General features: G+C 37.5%; 1 protein-coding gene across 1 annotated transcript; it reads right to left on the reverse strand.

Moving 5' to 3' along the window:
* Positions 1-16,326, reverse strand: LOC107666534 (uncharacterized protein C9orf172-like). Its single transcript, XM_016457960.1, has 2 exons — positions 16,146-16,326; positions 1-3,424 (listed from the first exon to the last, which is right to left on the reverse strand). The coding sequence occupies exon 2, from the start codon at positions 3,369-3,371 to the stop codon at positions 78-80; it is 3,294 nt and encodes a 1,097-aa protein (XP_016313446.1). The 5' UTR covers positions 3,372-3,424; positions 16,146-16,326; the 3' UTR covers positions 1-77.
* Between the last annotated feature and the right edge of the window lie 231 nt (positions 16,327-16,557).

The following is a 16,557-nucleotide window of genomic DNA, read 5'->3' on the forward strand; positions in this document are numbered from 1 at the left end:
TATAACAAATAAGCTTTGTATTTTTAGATATGTACTATAGTGAAATCAATGCTTTAATATATAAAAGGTGCACTTGTTTATATAATGTCATCTAGGAGATGTGGGTTGGCTACCCAGTCCAAAGTTCGTGGCTCAGAGGCTGCCATTATCATGCACATGAACTGCTTGCCGGTCCTTTTATCAATTGGATAAATAGTAGTGGGCGTGAACCTCCTGTTGTTCTCAACAAACTCACAGAGCTTTTGGTAGACATTGGGATGCTCGTGGCGAAGAAACACCCCACGTATCCTCAACTCTCGCTGAATGTTGATGAAGCAGATCTCCCGGGCTTTCCTTCCCTCCTCGCCTTCCTTGTCAATGTCAGCCATACCTGGCGGTGGGGTCAGGATCAACGTCTCCATGTCGCTTTCCTTCCGATGGACCTTCTTTTCCGGGCTGTAGGAGGCAAGAGCAATCTTGGCAAATTTCCTGACGGTTGGGGCTTGGACCCTTGGCGATGGTCCGTCAGGCACTTGATCACCAACCGCAATGGATACATTCAAGAGAAAACATTCATTAGGGTCGTATTCCTTTCCCGCCTCTTGGAGCTCCTTGCAATATTCCCCAAGGTTATCCTTGAAGCTCTCCAGCTCACGGAGAGATAAGTATGTTGGCGACATGAGTAGACTTTCTAGTCCAAACTGAAGGAAATTTGTGGACGAACCTGGATTTGGAAAGCCCAAAAACAAGACTCCCCTGCCCCGAGACAGGTATCCCACTTTGGCTATACGGGAGAAAGCTTTATGGACCTCTGCGGTTTCTCGACAGTGCTTAATAACGTGGCGACACACACTACCGATTCGCCCATAGAGGCAGCTCTCCTTATGGATGTCCCAGTCTTCACGGCGACAGTTGCGAGAACAGTAGTAGGTATAGCAGCTGTGGCAGGACTTAAAGTAGAGGCAGGCGTTAAACAAGGTCTCAGTCCGATGGCATTTATTGTTTGAACACATCATAGTGTCGTCCTCATCGGGACTCTGGTCAGGGGAGCACTCTTCTGTACTTTTGAGGCCGTCACAACTCCCGTCAGTGTCTCTTAGTGTGTCAGGATCTATTTTTATTGAAGTGGGTTGTTTGTCAAGGGGAATGCCACTTTCAAATCCTGCCATCGAATCTTTTCTTGCTGAAGATACTGCTTCTTCTTCGTCAATTAGCTTTTTGAGTTGATCAAGCAAGTCTTCACTTGTCCTCCTGGCTGGAGGTTTGTAATCGATAACAAGGTCTGCTAGAAGCTCATCAAGCTGCTCTAAACTTTGCTGTAAAGATGTGCTGCTGTGCATTTTCTCTTTGGTAGATTCTCCAGAGTGGGATTTCGCATCACGTTGATGGGCTTCTTGATTTGGGGCACTTTTTGAATCCAGCACATCCCAACTTGCAGAGCGTGCTTCTGATTTACTAAGATTGCTTGGTCTGATATCATTGTCTGTGATGGTAATCTCAGGTGTGACAAACCACAGTTTACTCGAAGAGCTCCTGGCCTCAGTTGGACTTTTGTCAATCAAAGAGTTTTCAGATAAGGACAGTGCAGCATAACGCCTTGGTGAGCTGGAAAGGATGACAACCACAGGTTTTGGTCGTTCACTTGAAGTTTGTATCCCCTGACAAAGAAGATTCTCATCGCTTTTCCCTCGGGGTACGGGCTGTTCCCGCTCTACATGGGAATCAAGGATGTTATCCCAAGATCTTGAGTACAGTCTTGGGTCTGTTACGGTTCTTGCTGGCTCCATGCATGGGTTGGCATACCAAGTTGTGAGCTTTGGCTCTTGTCTAACTCTCGTGGAAGTAACCTGTGAGACATACGAGGAAGGGTAATGGCTAGAGTAGCCGGAGACCTCTGAGCCGTACCAGTCCTCTGATTGCGGCTGCACCACACGGGCATGTCGTCTTCCCTCTGCGTAATACGTCCTTGCAGGAATATGATGCTCCATTGGTGGCGTGTAGGGGTCAGCCATGTAGAAGATCCGAGGGGGGGCTGTTTGAATCTGATATGTCCTTGGGTCATCGCCATAGAAAGTCCTTGCTGGAGGTGTCTGAATTACATACGCCCCTGGCTCACTTGCAGCATAGGGTTTAGGGTACACAGGCTGTCCAGGGTAACGGTTGGGGTCGATTTCTGTGAAATATTGCCGGGAAGGTACAGTATGAACAATGTGAGTCCTTGGATCTTGTACATATTGTACTTTAGGTGAGTAGGGTTGGCTAGGAATGCTGTATCGGTCATCTTGATAAGTCCTTGATGGAGCTGAAGATCCATACTTCCCCAAATCCTCTGCATAGAAGAATTTAGTTGGCACGTTGGGGCTTGAATGAGCCCTTCGTTCCCGTCCATAGTGTTCCCTTGGCTCCCGTGGCGAGACCACCTTTTGCAAAGGGATCTCCATAGGTTGCATGTAGCTATTTGGCATACTTTGGGAATACTGGTACGCCTGCCTGTACTCTCCAGTGAAGGAGTCAGTGGGAGTCGGTGTCCTCGAAGCGGAGAAATGGCGAGGCACTGTCAGACTCCGACTGCCACTGCTGGGATACTTCTGCCAAGGTATGTCCACATGGGGTGTAGCTGCCTTTCGGCCTCCTTGCTGCATGGCCGACTTGTCTGGTTTGATGTCCACCCGGCACCGAACATGAGGACTAGTGGCAGGTTTCTCTGGCCTTCCTTCATCAAAGCCTTCAGGCACATATACATGGGAATACCTGCTTGTATCACTCCTCTGCGGCTGCAATTTGATGGGATGTACTTCGTTCACATGTGCCCGCGTGTCAGCGTAGGGAGACTCTCTTCTTGGGGAAACTTCTGGCCTTGGCTGAGTGTTTCGATGCGCCCTTTGAGCTTCCCGGCCCCTCCTTGCCACTGGAGGGGAAGCATCAAAAGATACAGGAGTTAGGCTGGTCTGAACCCGTGAGGCACTTCTAGATCTAGTCCTCTTCTTTTGTTCTGTCACAGAAATTTCACCAGGCATCTCAGCAGTCATTGGCTGGGAGGTGAGACGGTAGCTAAATATGTCTGGGGAAGAAAACCGGTGGAGTCCATGCCCTTGTTGGCGACCTAAGGAGTTCCAGGCAACCTCTGGATTGGCCGCATATCTTTCAGCCCTTCGGTATGGGTACTCCATTGCTATTGTATGATATCGGGGTTTGTCCATAGACTCAGTGTCAAAGCTACGGCAGTGCCTCTTTTTGCTTTTGCTTTTTCGAGTGTTCTCCAGTTTGCTGATGGATGGGGAATCACATTGTTTTGAGGGATGACAGGCTTTGGAGTGGTTCGAGAGGGAGTTCACTTTAACATCTTGATACACTGTTGATACTAGTATATCAGGTGGATGTGTGCGTGTCATCTTAATGAGACTTTTCTAATTTTCCCCATTAAATTTGTTCAGGTTAAGGTTCCCTGCAAGAGATGAAGAAAACAACACAAGATTAGTATTGCATTGTACAAGTTGCATTCAAAACACCTGAAGAATAGGATCTATAATACTAAGTGTGAATGCTTACAGTGTTCTTGGGAACTGGCTGATTAAACATAAAAACACAACATTACTTGTAAATAGCCTGAATTTAATATTGTAAACAATAACGGCACAATATTCAGTATTCTACAGCCCCACATTTTTTATCATTATTTGATAAGCATTGCATATATAAGGTTACCTTGGTAAGTTAACTCATCAAGCCAAGATTCAGTGCAAATGTATGTAGCAAATAAACCCAATTCTGATTCTGTAATGCTTCAACTGCATTGTGTTGTTCAGCAAAATATGTTGGCAGGATGTATGCAAGTAATTTGGAGGTGACTGCCAGAGGATGATGTTTCCCCTGGCAACAACATCATCTCATATCCATCATAGTACATACACTGTGAGGGCTCAACAGAATTGCACTGCATCTCTAATACAAAAATCTTTCTTTTCACCTTTGAAATGTCTTGGAATGGTAAATCCATTAAGAACGCTTACGTAATTCTAAACATTTTTATCTCTTATGCTTAGCTTCAAATTAAACTTTCATCAGTTCAAATCTGCAGGTTGAAGGCAGGACAGAAATAGTGTCTTGAGTCTAAATTAGGCTCTCTGAAGGTTTTTTGACATCTTGTCATTCTCATAAACTTTATGCAAAACAGGTGCAATCATTTGTCATGAAGAACCGTATTGTACAAAGAGAACACAACTGAAATAATGCATGCAGTCATTAAATATACAATCAAAGTAATGCTTTCAATGGAATATATGCACTACTAGCTTTTTTGAATTCACATTTAGTTCCAGCTCATGAATGTTTTTTCTTCTAAAAAGGAGATTAAATGGTATTCAAGACCTCCTACACATTCCCTACAGCTAAGTTTATCAGACTGAGGAAATCACATCTTGTTTCTAAGACAGACAAAGAAGGAACTGACACTTCTACAAACATTACTCTCTCCAGACACTGTTTACTCACAGAGCATTAGTCTGGCAGCTTTTAACATTGCCTCACACAATCGAGTAACTGTGTGCATATGGAACACCCACCGTCTACCAACATACGCACAGTCACCAGACTTGTGCAATGCAAGATATTTTCTTCTCCCTAACTAATTTGGAAATGCATCATTTGTTTTAAAAAAATTGTACATTTGTTCAAGTCCAGGACAGGTAAAACTGCAGGAACAATGGCATAAGATTGTCTGAGATGATGACAAGGAAAGTGCTTTTGAAAATCCCATTTAAATGCAATATTATTCATATGTCCAAAAAAAAAAATCCGTACACCTTCAATACACACTAGTGCACACATCATTAACAATTTAAAAAAAGTTATATATATATATATATATAATGAATTTTTATCAGAAATGATGTACCCCAACATTTCAGAATTTTCCAGTCTCAGGGTGATGAAACCACATTTTGAAACTGAAGCCCCACAAAAACATCAAAAAGAATTTTAATTCTTAAATTGAATATATATATATATATATATATATTCATCGTAGAAGAGGTGTATGAATTGTATTTAAATCTATTTTTGAATAATTTCCTAAATCTGGGGGAATATGCATTGAGCTAAAAATAATGAACAACAAAGACAAACTGTTTGCAGAGCATAAAAGCTGTCATTATTATTAGTGATGACCTCAATCCCTTAACAGAGCTGATATGACTATAAAGCTTCACATATTTCACACAATTACACAAGGAGGCACAGCTGAATGCAGCTCTATACAGCAGAATTTCCTCTTTGGCAAATGCAAGTCACGTATTGGTTTTTAAATAAAGCTTTTTTTTTAAGTACATTATTTATTCTTTTAAATTCGATATATAAAGGAAAGCCATCAAGTAGTGACACAATGATGAATCTAATCTGCATAAAATGTTCCATTATTATTTTTTTAAATGAATGAATCAATTAATGTATTATTCATGGATCTGGCTAATTTAAAATTTAATGCAGTTTTGCTTCAATTACTTATTCAGTATAATAATGAGAATATTAAATTGATCCAGATGGCAGAAGAGCCTTACAGTAAATATATACTGGCCTAATATGAAACTACTATAACTACAATAAACTGCAAGCATTCTCTTACTCAGTATAGAAGCAAAATTATATATTAAAGCAATAGTTCACCCAAAAATTAAAATTTGCTCTTAATTTATTCACCCTCAGGCCATGCGCAATGTAGAGGACTTTTTTTCTTCAGTAGAACAGTAAAGAAGATTTTTAGCTGAAACCGTGGTTCTTGGTGAAATGCAGGTCAGTGGCTACCAGCACATTGTGCCTTCTAATGTTATATTGAGGTCCTATGAAGTGAAATGACTGGTCTGTGCAAGAAACTGAATGTTATTTACAACATTATTACCTGGAATATAATTGTGCATATGTGATGTCATTGCATGATTATGTAAATGAACTGGTGAATCAGTTATTTGAACCAGTTCATTTAAACAAACAGTCCGAAAGAACCAGTTTGTGGAAAACCATCACCATTTGCCTGAAGCTATGTATTACAGGTAATATTGTAGTAATAATTCTCAGTTTCCTGCACAGACCGATCGTTTCACTTTATAAGACCTCGGTATATTGTCAGGAGCCAATTTTGTATGTGCTTTGTTTTACTCTCAAAGTGATGGTAGCCATTGACTTGCATTTTATGAAATCTTTGGGTGAACTACCCCATTATTAAGTCTTGTTTTCTGAAAAAATATATAAAAACGAATGAGTTGATGCTTAAAACAAGAAGAAATATCTGTTTTCCCTTTTAAGTTCAGACCCCACTGGCAGATATTTTTCTTGTTTTAAGCATAAATGATCACTCTGAGTAATGCATAATGCAGTTTGAATTGAAATAGTTTTGCTATGAGGGTTAACAGGAGCATTTGTTCAGCATCTCACTGAAAAATCGCCAACTCCAGCAATAAGGGCACTCAAAGGAGTCAAGACTTGGTAAAGCTCATCCGTGGCCTTTGACCTTGTCATCTGTAAAGTGTGTGAATGTGCCTGTAGTGTGCCGTCTCACTGCTGCTGATGCCAGCTGACCCTTTTAACCCAGCGCAGAGCTACAGATGGATGTGAATTATTGAACATATGAGCCTCTTTACCACCACACATTTCCTCTATAGGTGCTTTTCTCTTTACTGTAGACACAATGCACTACATTAGAAAGATCTATCCTTTAAGCATCCATGAAATGCATGGAAATCTGTGGTTTATCCATGGAGTGACAGCCAGAACAAATATTCTGACAAACCAATGCCACTCCCTAAAATGCAACCCAAAATATTCATTTCCATGACTAAAGACAACTTCATGTATAAAATGCATGCATACAACAGCCTATATAAACCTGCCTATATAAATATTAGCTTATATGGACAAGAGTTGATTTTTCCAGAAAATCTGACCTTTTGTATGACGCAGTTCACATGCGCAGTGACATAAATTTACTTGCATTTGATTAGGAACCTAGAAATCGAATGAATCTGCAATACAGTAATATACACTGCAAGTCCAATTCATAATTATTTATGATTAATATTCTGTAAACTAAAAGAAATGTCAAGAGTTACACTTTGGAATAGAAATTTAGTTTAAAAAAAAAATATTGCTCGTGCTACAGTCTTACAATGCTATTAGACATCAGTTTTAATGTAAAAAAAATTAATTGATCAATCCATTGTTTTTTTGTTGTTGTTTTTTTTGCTGTTGTCAATTGAAATAAATCAGAAATAGATATTACATGAAAAAATTACTAAAACATGAAATATAAATAAATTAAAGCTAAATGGAAAATTAAAAAACAACCGATAAAATGACAAAAGCACAAAACAAAATTACTAAAATAATGAACTAATAATTAAATATTAAAAAATTAAAAAGTTAAAGTAAAAAAAAAAGGAAATGTTAATGTTGCATTGGCAACTGAAATAAAACAAGTTTAAGTTGGAGTACTAAAATGACTAAAACTTAAAAATAGAGCTGAATATAAAATAACTCAAAAATGACAAATGCATATAACAAAATGACAAATAATTAACTAATATGAAATGAAAACTACACACACACACGTATATGCATATATATATATATATATATATATATATATATATATACGCAAAATATGAATAAATACTGTAATAGTTAAGAAATAATACTAAAATAACACTGGTAGACATGCAAAATCACAAAGCAGTCCAACTTAGGTTCAGTTTCAAGTTCTTTGAAATCACAAATGGAATAATTTTGCATGAGAAACAGATATTTCATGTGCACACGCACTTTCTAAAATGTAAAGACGCAAATGAAAGTCAAGCTTTCTTGCTCAGACTTCTCAAGTCTTTTAACACACCATGTGATTATTTCTCGATGTGAATTCCTCAGACCCTTCTTATCAGACCCCTTCAGTCTTATCAATGGCAGTCGAGTCTCATAATGCAACCCATTAAACACTGCAGACTTGAATAGAACCTTTCCATGCCAATGCGGTCCATTCCTCGCTGAAGGCCCGCTGCTAATTTTGCATAATGAGCCTATTTGATAAGGGGGACAATGGGAGGCTTGTGAAAGGCTTGGAAACAAAAAACTCCCAATCCTGCAGCCTGAGCTCCTAAACGAACGCTGCAGAAACGCAGCTCTGTGACAGAAAAGCATCAGTGCCGATGTGGGAAAAGAAAACGATTATGGGACGTACTGTAGCAGGGTTCAACTGCATAAATGGGCTGATCAGAGTCATGATCTGTGAAAAATCATTGATGACAGACTCCATCAAAACCAACGTCTGCTCTCTCCCGTATGACCATCTGTTCAGGCTGATCAGGCAACACCCTCGTGTCCACACACCCAGTACCTACCTGATGAACTTATGTTCATCTAACACAGAAAATGCCTGCAGCAGAACTGTCACATTTATTCGGTATGAGTCAAAATTTGGGGTCAGAAGGATTATTTTTTTTATTTTTGAAAGAAGTCTCTTATGCGCCCTATTTATTTGATTAAAAAAAATACAGTAAAATTGTGAAATATTATTAGAATTAAAAAAATACTCTTAAAAACCCTTTTCTATTTGAATATATTTTAAAATATAATTTATTTTTGTGATTTAAATCAGAATTTTCAGCATCATTACTGCAGTCTTCAGTGTCATATGATTAGGGTTGGGAATCGAAAATCGATTATGATTCCAGAATCGGATACTTAAGGTCAGGAATCGGATACTTCTTGTCAAATTAAAATTTTTGATTTTTTTTCCCCCTTCATCTGTGAGGTCATCATGTGTTGCGGACCTAGCGATCTGCCAGGACCTTGCTCGCTAATCTAAGCTTTCCAAAGTTTGGCTACATTTGCGATCAGAAGCCAAAAAAGCTAACGTTAAGTATAATATTTGTGATAGCTAAACATGTTGCAAGAGAGCTGTCACCACCAACATGACAAAGCACTTTAATAGATCGTTAAAGTTCGCGAACATGATTCAAACACCAACGTGATTCTATTCCTAAATTACAATGATTTGTCTGTTTCATTCCTCAACCTTTGACGTGTGCGATCAATGTTGTGATCACTTGTTTGTTCATCCGTGCAGCGTATGATCACACCAGTGTGATTTGAACATTTAAATCTGCGTTCGCGCTGCCGCTGACCTAAAGAGAGCAGCTGTCATCTGTCAGTCTTTTCAACCGCACAGTATCATTATTACAAGCATTGCACAGTTACAAACATTCAAATCACAGAAGTACTGGGATAAAAGTTTGTAGTTCAGATATAAACTGTGTGTACGATGTGTAAGGTAGCAATTAAAATGGAGTAAATCATCTTTTGAAAGTAATTTGACACTTCAAATGAAGATTTATCGATTACATTGTTACGCCAGTAGGTGGCGAAAAGGGGCTATTAAAATGTATTTGTCTTTGAATCATACAAGAGATTCATTCAAGAACGCTGATTCATCCAGTAATGAATCAAGTACATCTTGAGTGAGTCATTTAAGCATTAATTCATAAATTACATGTGATTTTGTTTAGTTGTCTAATGTTTTTTTCTTCAGAATCATGAGAACCACAACTTCCATTGGGAAAAAAAAACAAAAAAAAAACGAAATTTATCCAGAATCATGCAGTTCTATTTAGCACACAACATTATTATTTTTTTTTCAAAAATTTATTTTAATATTATAAATGTCTTCACTATCACTTTTGATCAATTTGATACATCCTTGTATATAAAAGTATTACTAAAATCGTAACATTAAATCTAAGTATAAAATCTTAAGTATTAAAATATCATATTGATCCCAGACCTTTGAAAGGAAAAATTCTGGGTAATTATTGCCATAACATAATGTGATTTTTCTTAGTTTTATCCAACTTAAGTGATTTGAAACTGATTTTCCATCTGAAAAAACAAAACAAAACAAAAAACGCCGAAGCAGCATGCAGTTTTGTGAACCATTTAAAAAATTGGACTGACACAGAGATAATTACAGTTATTTAAATTCATGATCAATCATAAATTAATAAAGACTTCATTTAATGTGAAAATGAAGGGCTCTGACACAGTCCAAACGCATGGAACGATACGAGGGTGAATAAATGATGACAGAATATTAATTTTTATATATATAGTTTTATAACTTTTTTTATTTATAAATATATAATATATATATATATATAAATAATAAAAAATATATTTTTTTTTTAAAAAGTGTTTTATATTTTGTGTTTTATTGTGTTGATAACTTGATAAAATATGTAGTTTGTAAGCCTGAACCCGATTTCTGAGGTTCTGAACTTGTGCATCTCACTAAAAAATGGCAAAGAAAATAAGAATATTCTCATGATAATGGCATGGAAAATGCAACAGTCAAATTATTATTGTGTTGCCACACAATAATTTGTGTGAAAAATTATCAGTTTGCAAGCTTAATTTCTAATTTCTGATTTATAAGATGTTCCGCTCTTGTGCGTCTCAATAAAAAATTGTATATTTCACCCCAAAATCAAAAGAAAAAACAAAACAAAACAAAATAAATTGTCATAATAGTTTAAAAATGCATATTTGTTGGGGTTTTATTGTGTTTCCACACATTAATTCATGTGAAAATAGCAAGTTTTCAAGTTTTAAATCCACAAGAGGTTCTGTTTTCAAATGTACAGTAGTTTTGTGCATCTCACTAAAAATGCCATATTTCTGCCCAAAATAAAAAGAAAAAAAAAACAAGAAATTGTGGTAATAATGGTTTTAAAATGCACCTTTGTTGTGATTTTGTGTTGCCACACAATTATTGTGCATCTTAAAAATGGCATATTTCGCCCCAAAATCAAAAGAAAATTAGTCATGAAGACTGAAAAATGTGTTTTTGTGTTCCCACAAAATAATTTGTGAAAATATCCAGCTTGTAAGCCTGTTGATCCACAATAGGTTCTGCTCTCGTGCATCTCACTAACAATGGCATATTTCACCCCAAAATGTAAAAAAAGAAAGAAATTGTCATGATAATGGTTTACAAATGCTCCTTTGTTGTTTTTATTGTGTAATTAACATAAAAAGCAGTTCGCAAGCCTGAACATGATTTCTGATCCACAAGACGTTCCGCTGTAGACTTTTGAGACATTTGAGTTCTGTGCATCTCAAAAAAAATGTGATATTTCGCCACAAAACCAAAAGAAAAACTAAGAAATGGTCATGACAGTGGTTTAAAATACACTTTTTGGGGTGAAATATGACCCAGGCATTCACCTGGACTTCAACCACAAGGCAAAGTAATCTATCTGTAGGACAATATGTAGACACAAAATCATCTACACACTAAAAGCAGGAAATGCTAACTTTATCGGCATCATCTAACATGTAACCACAAAGCACTCGTAACCACAGGGAAAGCAGGCGCTGCGCTGCTGGTGTGTGAGAGAGACCACTTCAATGAAACGCTTTTGAGTGAATCACGCATTGTTGAAGCTCCTTGACCCATATGAGCAAACAGAAAGATGTGATCGGCAGAGCGGAGATAGCAAAGCTTTTCACATCGCAGTATGCCGCAGGGCATTTATAAAACAAGCTCAAAATAACACAACATCAGGACTTCAGTGCAAGAGAAGTTCAGGGACCTTATTCAGTAGGAAATACCAGTTTACATTTCCAAATTCATTTTGTCATTAATTGTAATAATCCAGTGAGATTTTTGGTTGCTCCACACAGAGATCTGATCTGATCATCATCCAGTCTGTCTGGAATGACATGAAGAAACAGAACAAACCGAGACAAACTAAATCCAGAAGAACTGTAGCAACGTCTCCAAGATGCTTCAAGAGACCTACTGCGGATGATTTAGTTTCGAAACGAAATGCAAAAGCGCCTGTTTGGCAATATTTTGGATTTTGAAAAGCCTGTTGACTTTTGCCGTTTATCTAAAGTGATTTTGGAAGTTTTTTTAAACATTCGTTTCTTATTTAACTGGTTCCACATTGTTTGCTGATTTTTACTTTATTTAAACTTTGTGTCATTTATTTATTTTATTTGACATCAAGGTGTATGCCGTGCCTCCAAGCTTTCTTACTCGTTTTGCTCATAGTTGCATTCAAGCAATTGACGCCAAACTGCCGCTAATTCGAAAAAGTGAAAGTAAAATGTACACGGCGCTTTTAAGCTATTTAAAAGCGAGGAAAATAGGGAAAATTCAAACGAACTAAAAACGAACAATTGCTTTATGCCGAATTGCCGCTATTTGAAAGTGAAAGTAAAATGTGCACGCCGCTTTTACAAGCTATTTAAAAGTGAAGGAAAGCGAGAAAAAGAGGGAACGGCCCCGCCCCCGCCCCCACGGTGATACCGGTATTACACGTCGATTAACCGGTGGGAAAATTTCCTCACCGTCACAACCCTAAAGGAGACATATTATACCCCTTTTTACAATATGTAATATAAGTCTCTGGTGTCCCCAGATGCGCCATTACAGCTCGTACCTGCTAAAAACATCTGTTTTGGTTCGGATTATCATGTTTATCGTGCTGGAATCATGCGTTTCAAACCATATGAGTTTAAACTTCTGATATACGGTTTTCTGAGTGCACTTATTCGAAGCACACAGACAGAAAGCGGCTGTCACAGCATGTGAGTACTAAACTAAGCTCTCATTCACACACAAGTTTACATTAAAAGCACATGAGTTACAAAAACAGTTGATTATGTCTGTGAAGCTAAACAGCTGGGAAATAAATCACATGTTTATATTAGATCTGTGTGGCAGCAGCGTGCCGTGGGTGGAAACTTTCAGATTAATGGGGCGGTAATATTATAATGAGATCCCTTTGCCACGTCACCAAGGGAGCGAAATCAGACGCGCTCATTTTCTCAGACGCTTGCAGAAAAAGGCTTCCCAAAACAAAGTGACTGGGTTAATCTTTTTCACGTTTCCTTGGTTGGTAGATGCACCGGGGACCTGATTATAGAACTTAAAACCTGGAAAAGTCAGATTTTCATGATATGTCGCCTTTAACTACACCGAAGTTATATAAGAGGGCAATATCTTTTAAATAACATAATTATCAGATGATACGATTCAAACAGAAACAGCACTATTTCTCTGGCACAAAAATAGGGATACTTTTTAGAGAGACGCAATCAAAGTTAATATATTAATGCAAAAAATTAATTACAAATTTTGTTTAAAAAAAAAAAAGAGTAATTTCTAAACTAATTCATTAACAGGTCAAATGAAGCAACTCTAGGACTAACTGAAATAAAATTATATTAATTATTTAATTATATAAACCTATATATCTATATATTAAACCTATATTTATATATCTATATATAAACCTATAATTCAAAATAATAATGAATACTATAATAATAATGAATACTGCAATAGTATATAAACTATACTAAAATAACACTGCAGTACTGGAATAATAGTATCTATTCTACTTTATATCATCTTTTGAGGCTGGCAAGAAAGTCTTGATTTCTAAAAGTTACAGCGGGTTTTCACAGTTACACTGAGCTCTTCAAGGCAGCACAGAACGTGATTTCTGATGATCTGACCTCTTGAAACTCTGTCCTTTCTCTGCTTTTTACAAGCTGCACAAATAATGCAGTGGATGCTTTTGGACGGGGAGTAAAAATAGAAACATATGAGTCAGTTGAGCGTGCATGTAATGTATAAGAGACGACCCGTGCACATGCATGAAAGAGAGAGAGAGAGAGAGGGAGTGAAATACGTAATGCAATTCTGACTGAGCTTAATGAGGTTCCAGTGAGAGCGAAGGCAACAGCGTTTCCTGTGAACAGTTACTATTATCAATGCAACACTGTAAGATAACAGGACTGAGAAATACTTCATCCAAATGAATATTCTGTCAAATTCTACATGCTGTATTTTTTTTTCTGTGGAAAACAAAAGGTGAATTCAGCTTTTTCCATATTTACACTCTAAAAAATGCTGGGTTAAATACAACCCAGTGCTGGGTAAAATAAGGACAAACCCAGCAATTGGGTTGTTTTGACCCAGCATTTTTTAGAGTGTACATTTATGCATTTTGGCAGAAGCTTTTATATAATAACAGCACTTCATAGTAGCCACAACTGTCAAGCAAAAGAATTATAAAAGTATATAGTCCATGTGAATTGTGCTCTACAGTATATTCAAAGTCTTCTGAAGCATGAGAGCTCCGTGTGAGAAACAAAGTGATATTTCAGTTATTATTCACTGAAAATCGTCCCCTAAGCTGCAGCTCTGAAATCTCATTCTCCTGCACTTCTGTTATGAGAAGCAATAGCAATGCCGTTTGGTATCAGGAACATCAACATGCTATTTGAATCTGTGAGTGTGAATGCAATTTCACAAATTCACATTATGAGTGAATTATTTTTCATCTGTTCCCATGCAAAGCTTTCGTATGACTTCAAAACAACTCATGTGGTTCTATTATCATTAATTGTGATCTAAAATGATTTTACCCTGGATGGAAGAAGCAGCAAATACAAAGAGTCTTTACACAGACATTTTTATGCCACACAGGTTAGTCTGGTTGAAATGTAATTTAAATCTGTTGTGGTCCATTAGATCTACACTTTCTAAATGACAGAAATGTAAATTTTACTGAATGTAGTGTACTTGAAATCGTATAAGTGCGTTTAAAAAAAACTGTAGGTGCAAATAATACTACTGAATTAAAATGCATTAAAGAGAGTCCACTTTCATGACTCTGTTTTTTAACACCCTTAGATATACTTTTAATAGTGCACTTTGCAATAATGTAAAAACAAAAAATATTACATGTTTACTTTAGAGTGTATTTTAAATCATTGTTTACACTTATTTTGGTGTATTGACTAACATACTAAAAAGTACTTGTGTTATTACATCTAGTTGATGTTTATGTACTACATTTCAAAATCATCATATTTGAATTTACAAATATATTTAAAAACATGACATACAAGTATCAATAGAAATGACAATAAGGTGTAGTTTACCATAAATGCTTGGCAGTACATTGAGCAATTCACTAATAGAAATAATTCTGAAATTACATAAAGATGTAAGTCCTACTTAAATGGGTAAAAAAAGCAGTCTTAAGTTCAACTAATTGCTTTTAATATAAATGTAAACTATAATACATTTTCATTTATTTGCAAATAATATGCAATTAAGTGTCTAAAATCAATTTTATTGAGTTTGCATTTATTATGTCTGTAATAAATGCTATTTTTAAAGATTATGCTAAAGTGAACTTCTTTTTCACAAGAGTGGGATAAATAAAGATGGCCAAACATCATTTGCACCTTGACAGCCATGGTCACTATATGAACTGTCCTTTTAATGGATAAGAGATGTGTGAAGGTCCTTTAAAATGATTTTTCCACAAAAAACAACAACAACAGCATACGAGTTTGGAATGAGTAATTAATGACAGAATTTCCATTGCATGCCAAATGATTCCTTTAGATATGTCTAAAAAGGGTTTGTGTCATGCAAACCTCTGGTGCACACTGCAGCTCCAGCATGCAGCACGATGCACACTACAGTCTCTAGGCACCATCGCACGATGACGTGTAGCCCCAGAGCATCCCACATCACGTGACACAAGTAGACCATTTCATCAGGCATCATTAGAGGTTAGTTCACTTTCACTAGTAGGATCCCCAGCCCTGGCCACGCATCTCCTGACGTCGACAAATCCACGACTGCATTACATAACCTTACTAATAATAATGACATCAGCACATATGACAAACGAACAGTAGGGAAACACGTCTGTTGCATGCAATAGGCCTAAGTAAGTTGCACGCGCAAGATAGCCTAATAGTTTTTCAGTGTGGTTAAGTTGCTGTTTGAACTCACGTCTCAGACTGTCCCTAAATGAGCATTAAAACGCGATGCATACAGCTGGAGGTTTCATAGGTTATTCCTCGCGTATACGAGCAATGCCTTCATTACCTACAGCATCATGCGCAACTCTGATTCCCTACAACATCAAACCGTTTCCATACCGACAGATCGTTGCACGCATCCGCACTGATCGCTTGCAATTCGATAGTGTCATCTGTCAAATATCGATGCGCGTTTTCAATGTCAATGTCAGAAAAGATGCGCTCATCTGTCACGCGCACTGCACACACAGATCGCGCGATGCTCTTACCGTGTTAATCCATCCGCCAATAGCACAAATATCCATCATACGCAGCGCTTACGCTTTATAATGTGCTGAGAGTCGCATCTTAGCGTGAAAGAGGCTGTAGTATCGGCGAATCGTGTCGTCCTCACGCCTCAGCTGATGAGCGCATCTTACTATCCGCGCGCGTCTCCTCAGCACAGCACCGGCGTCCAATGCGTCTAATATGCGTTCAGAAGGGGCGGGCGGACGCGGCAAGTACGCGTTCAAAAGAGCGCAGCGAACGCGACTGGTACGCGTTTAAGGGGCGTGGCGAACCCTTCTGGCTATAATGTAAAATGTAAGTACATTAAACCTCTGAAAGTCTGTATATTCCGTGTCAGCCCTTACAAAGCAGTACTGTGGGGTGCCATGGTAGTACAGTGATGATACCAAATGC

The sequence above is a fragment of the Sinocyclocheilus anshuiensis genome, unplaced genomic scaffold (assembly GCF_001515605.1).
Source record: "Sinocyclocheilus anshuiensis isolate Anshui unplaced genomic scaffold, SAMN03320099.WGS_v1.1 scaffold245, whole genome shotgun sequence".
Taxonomy (NCBI): Eukaryota; Metazoa; Chordata; class Actinopteri; order Cypriniformes; family Cyprinidae; genus Sinocyclocheilus; species Sinocyclocheilus anshuiensis.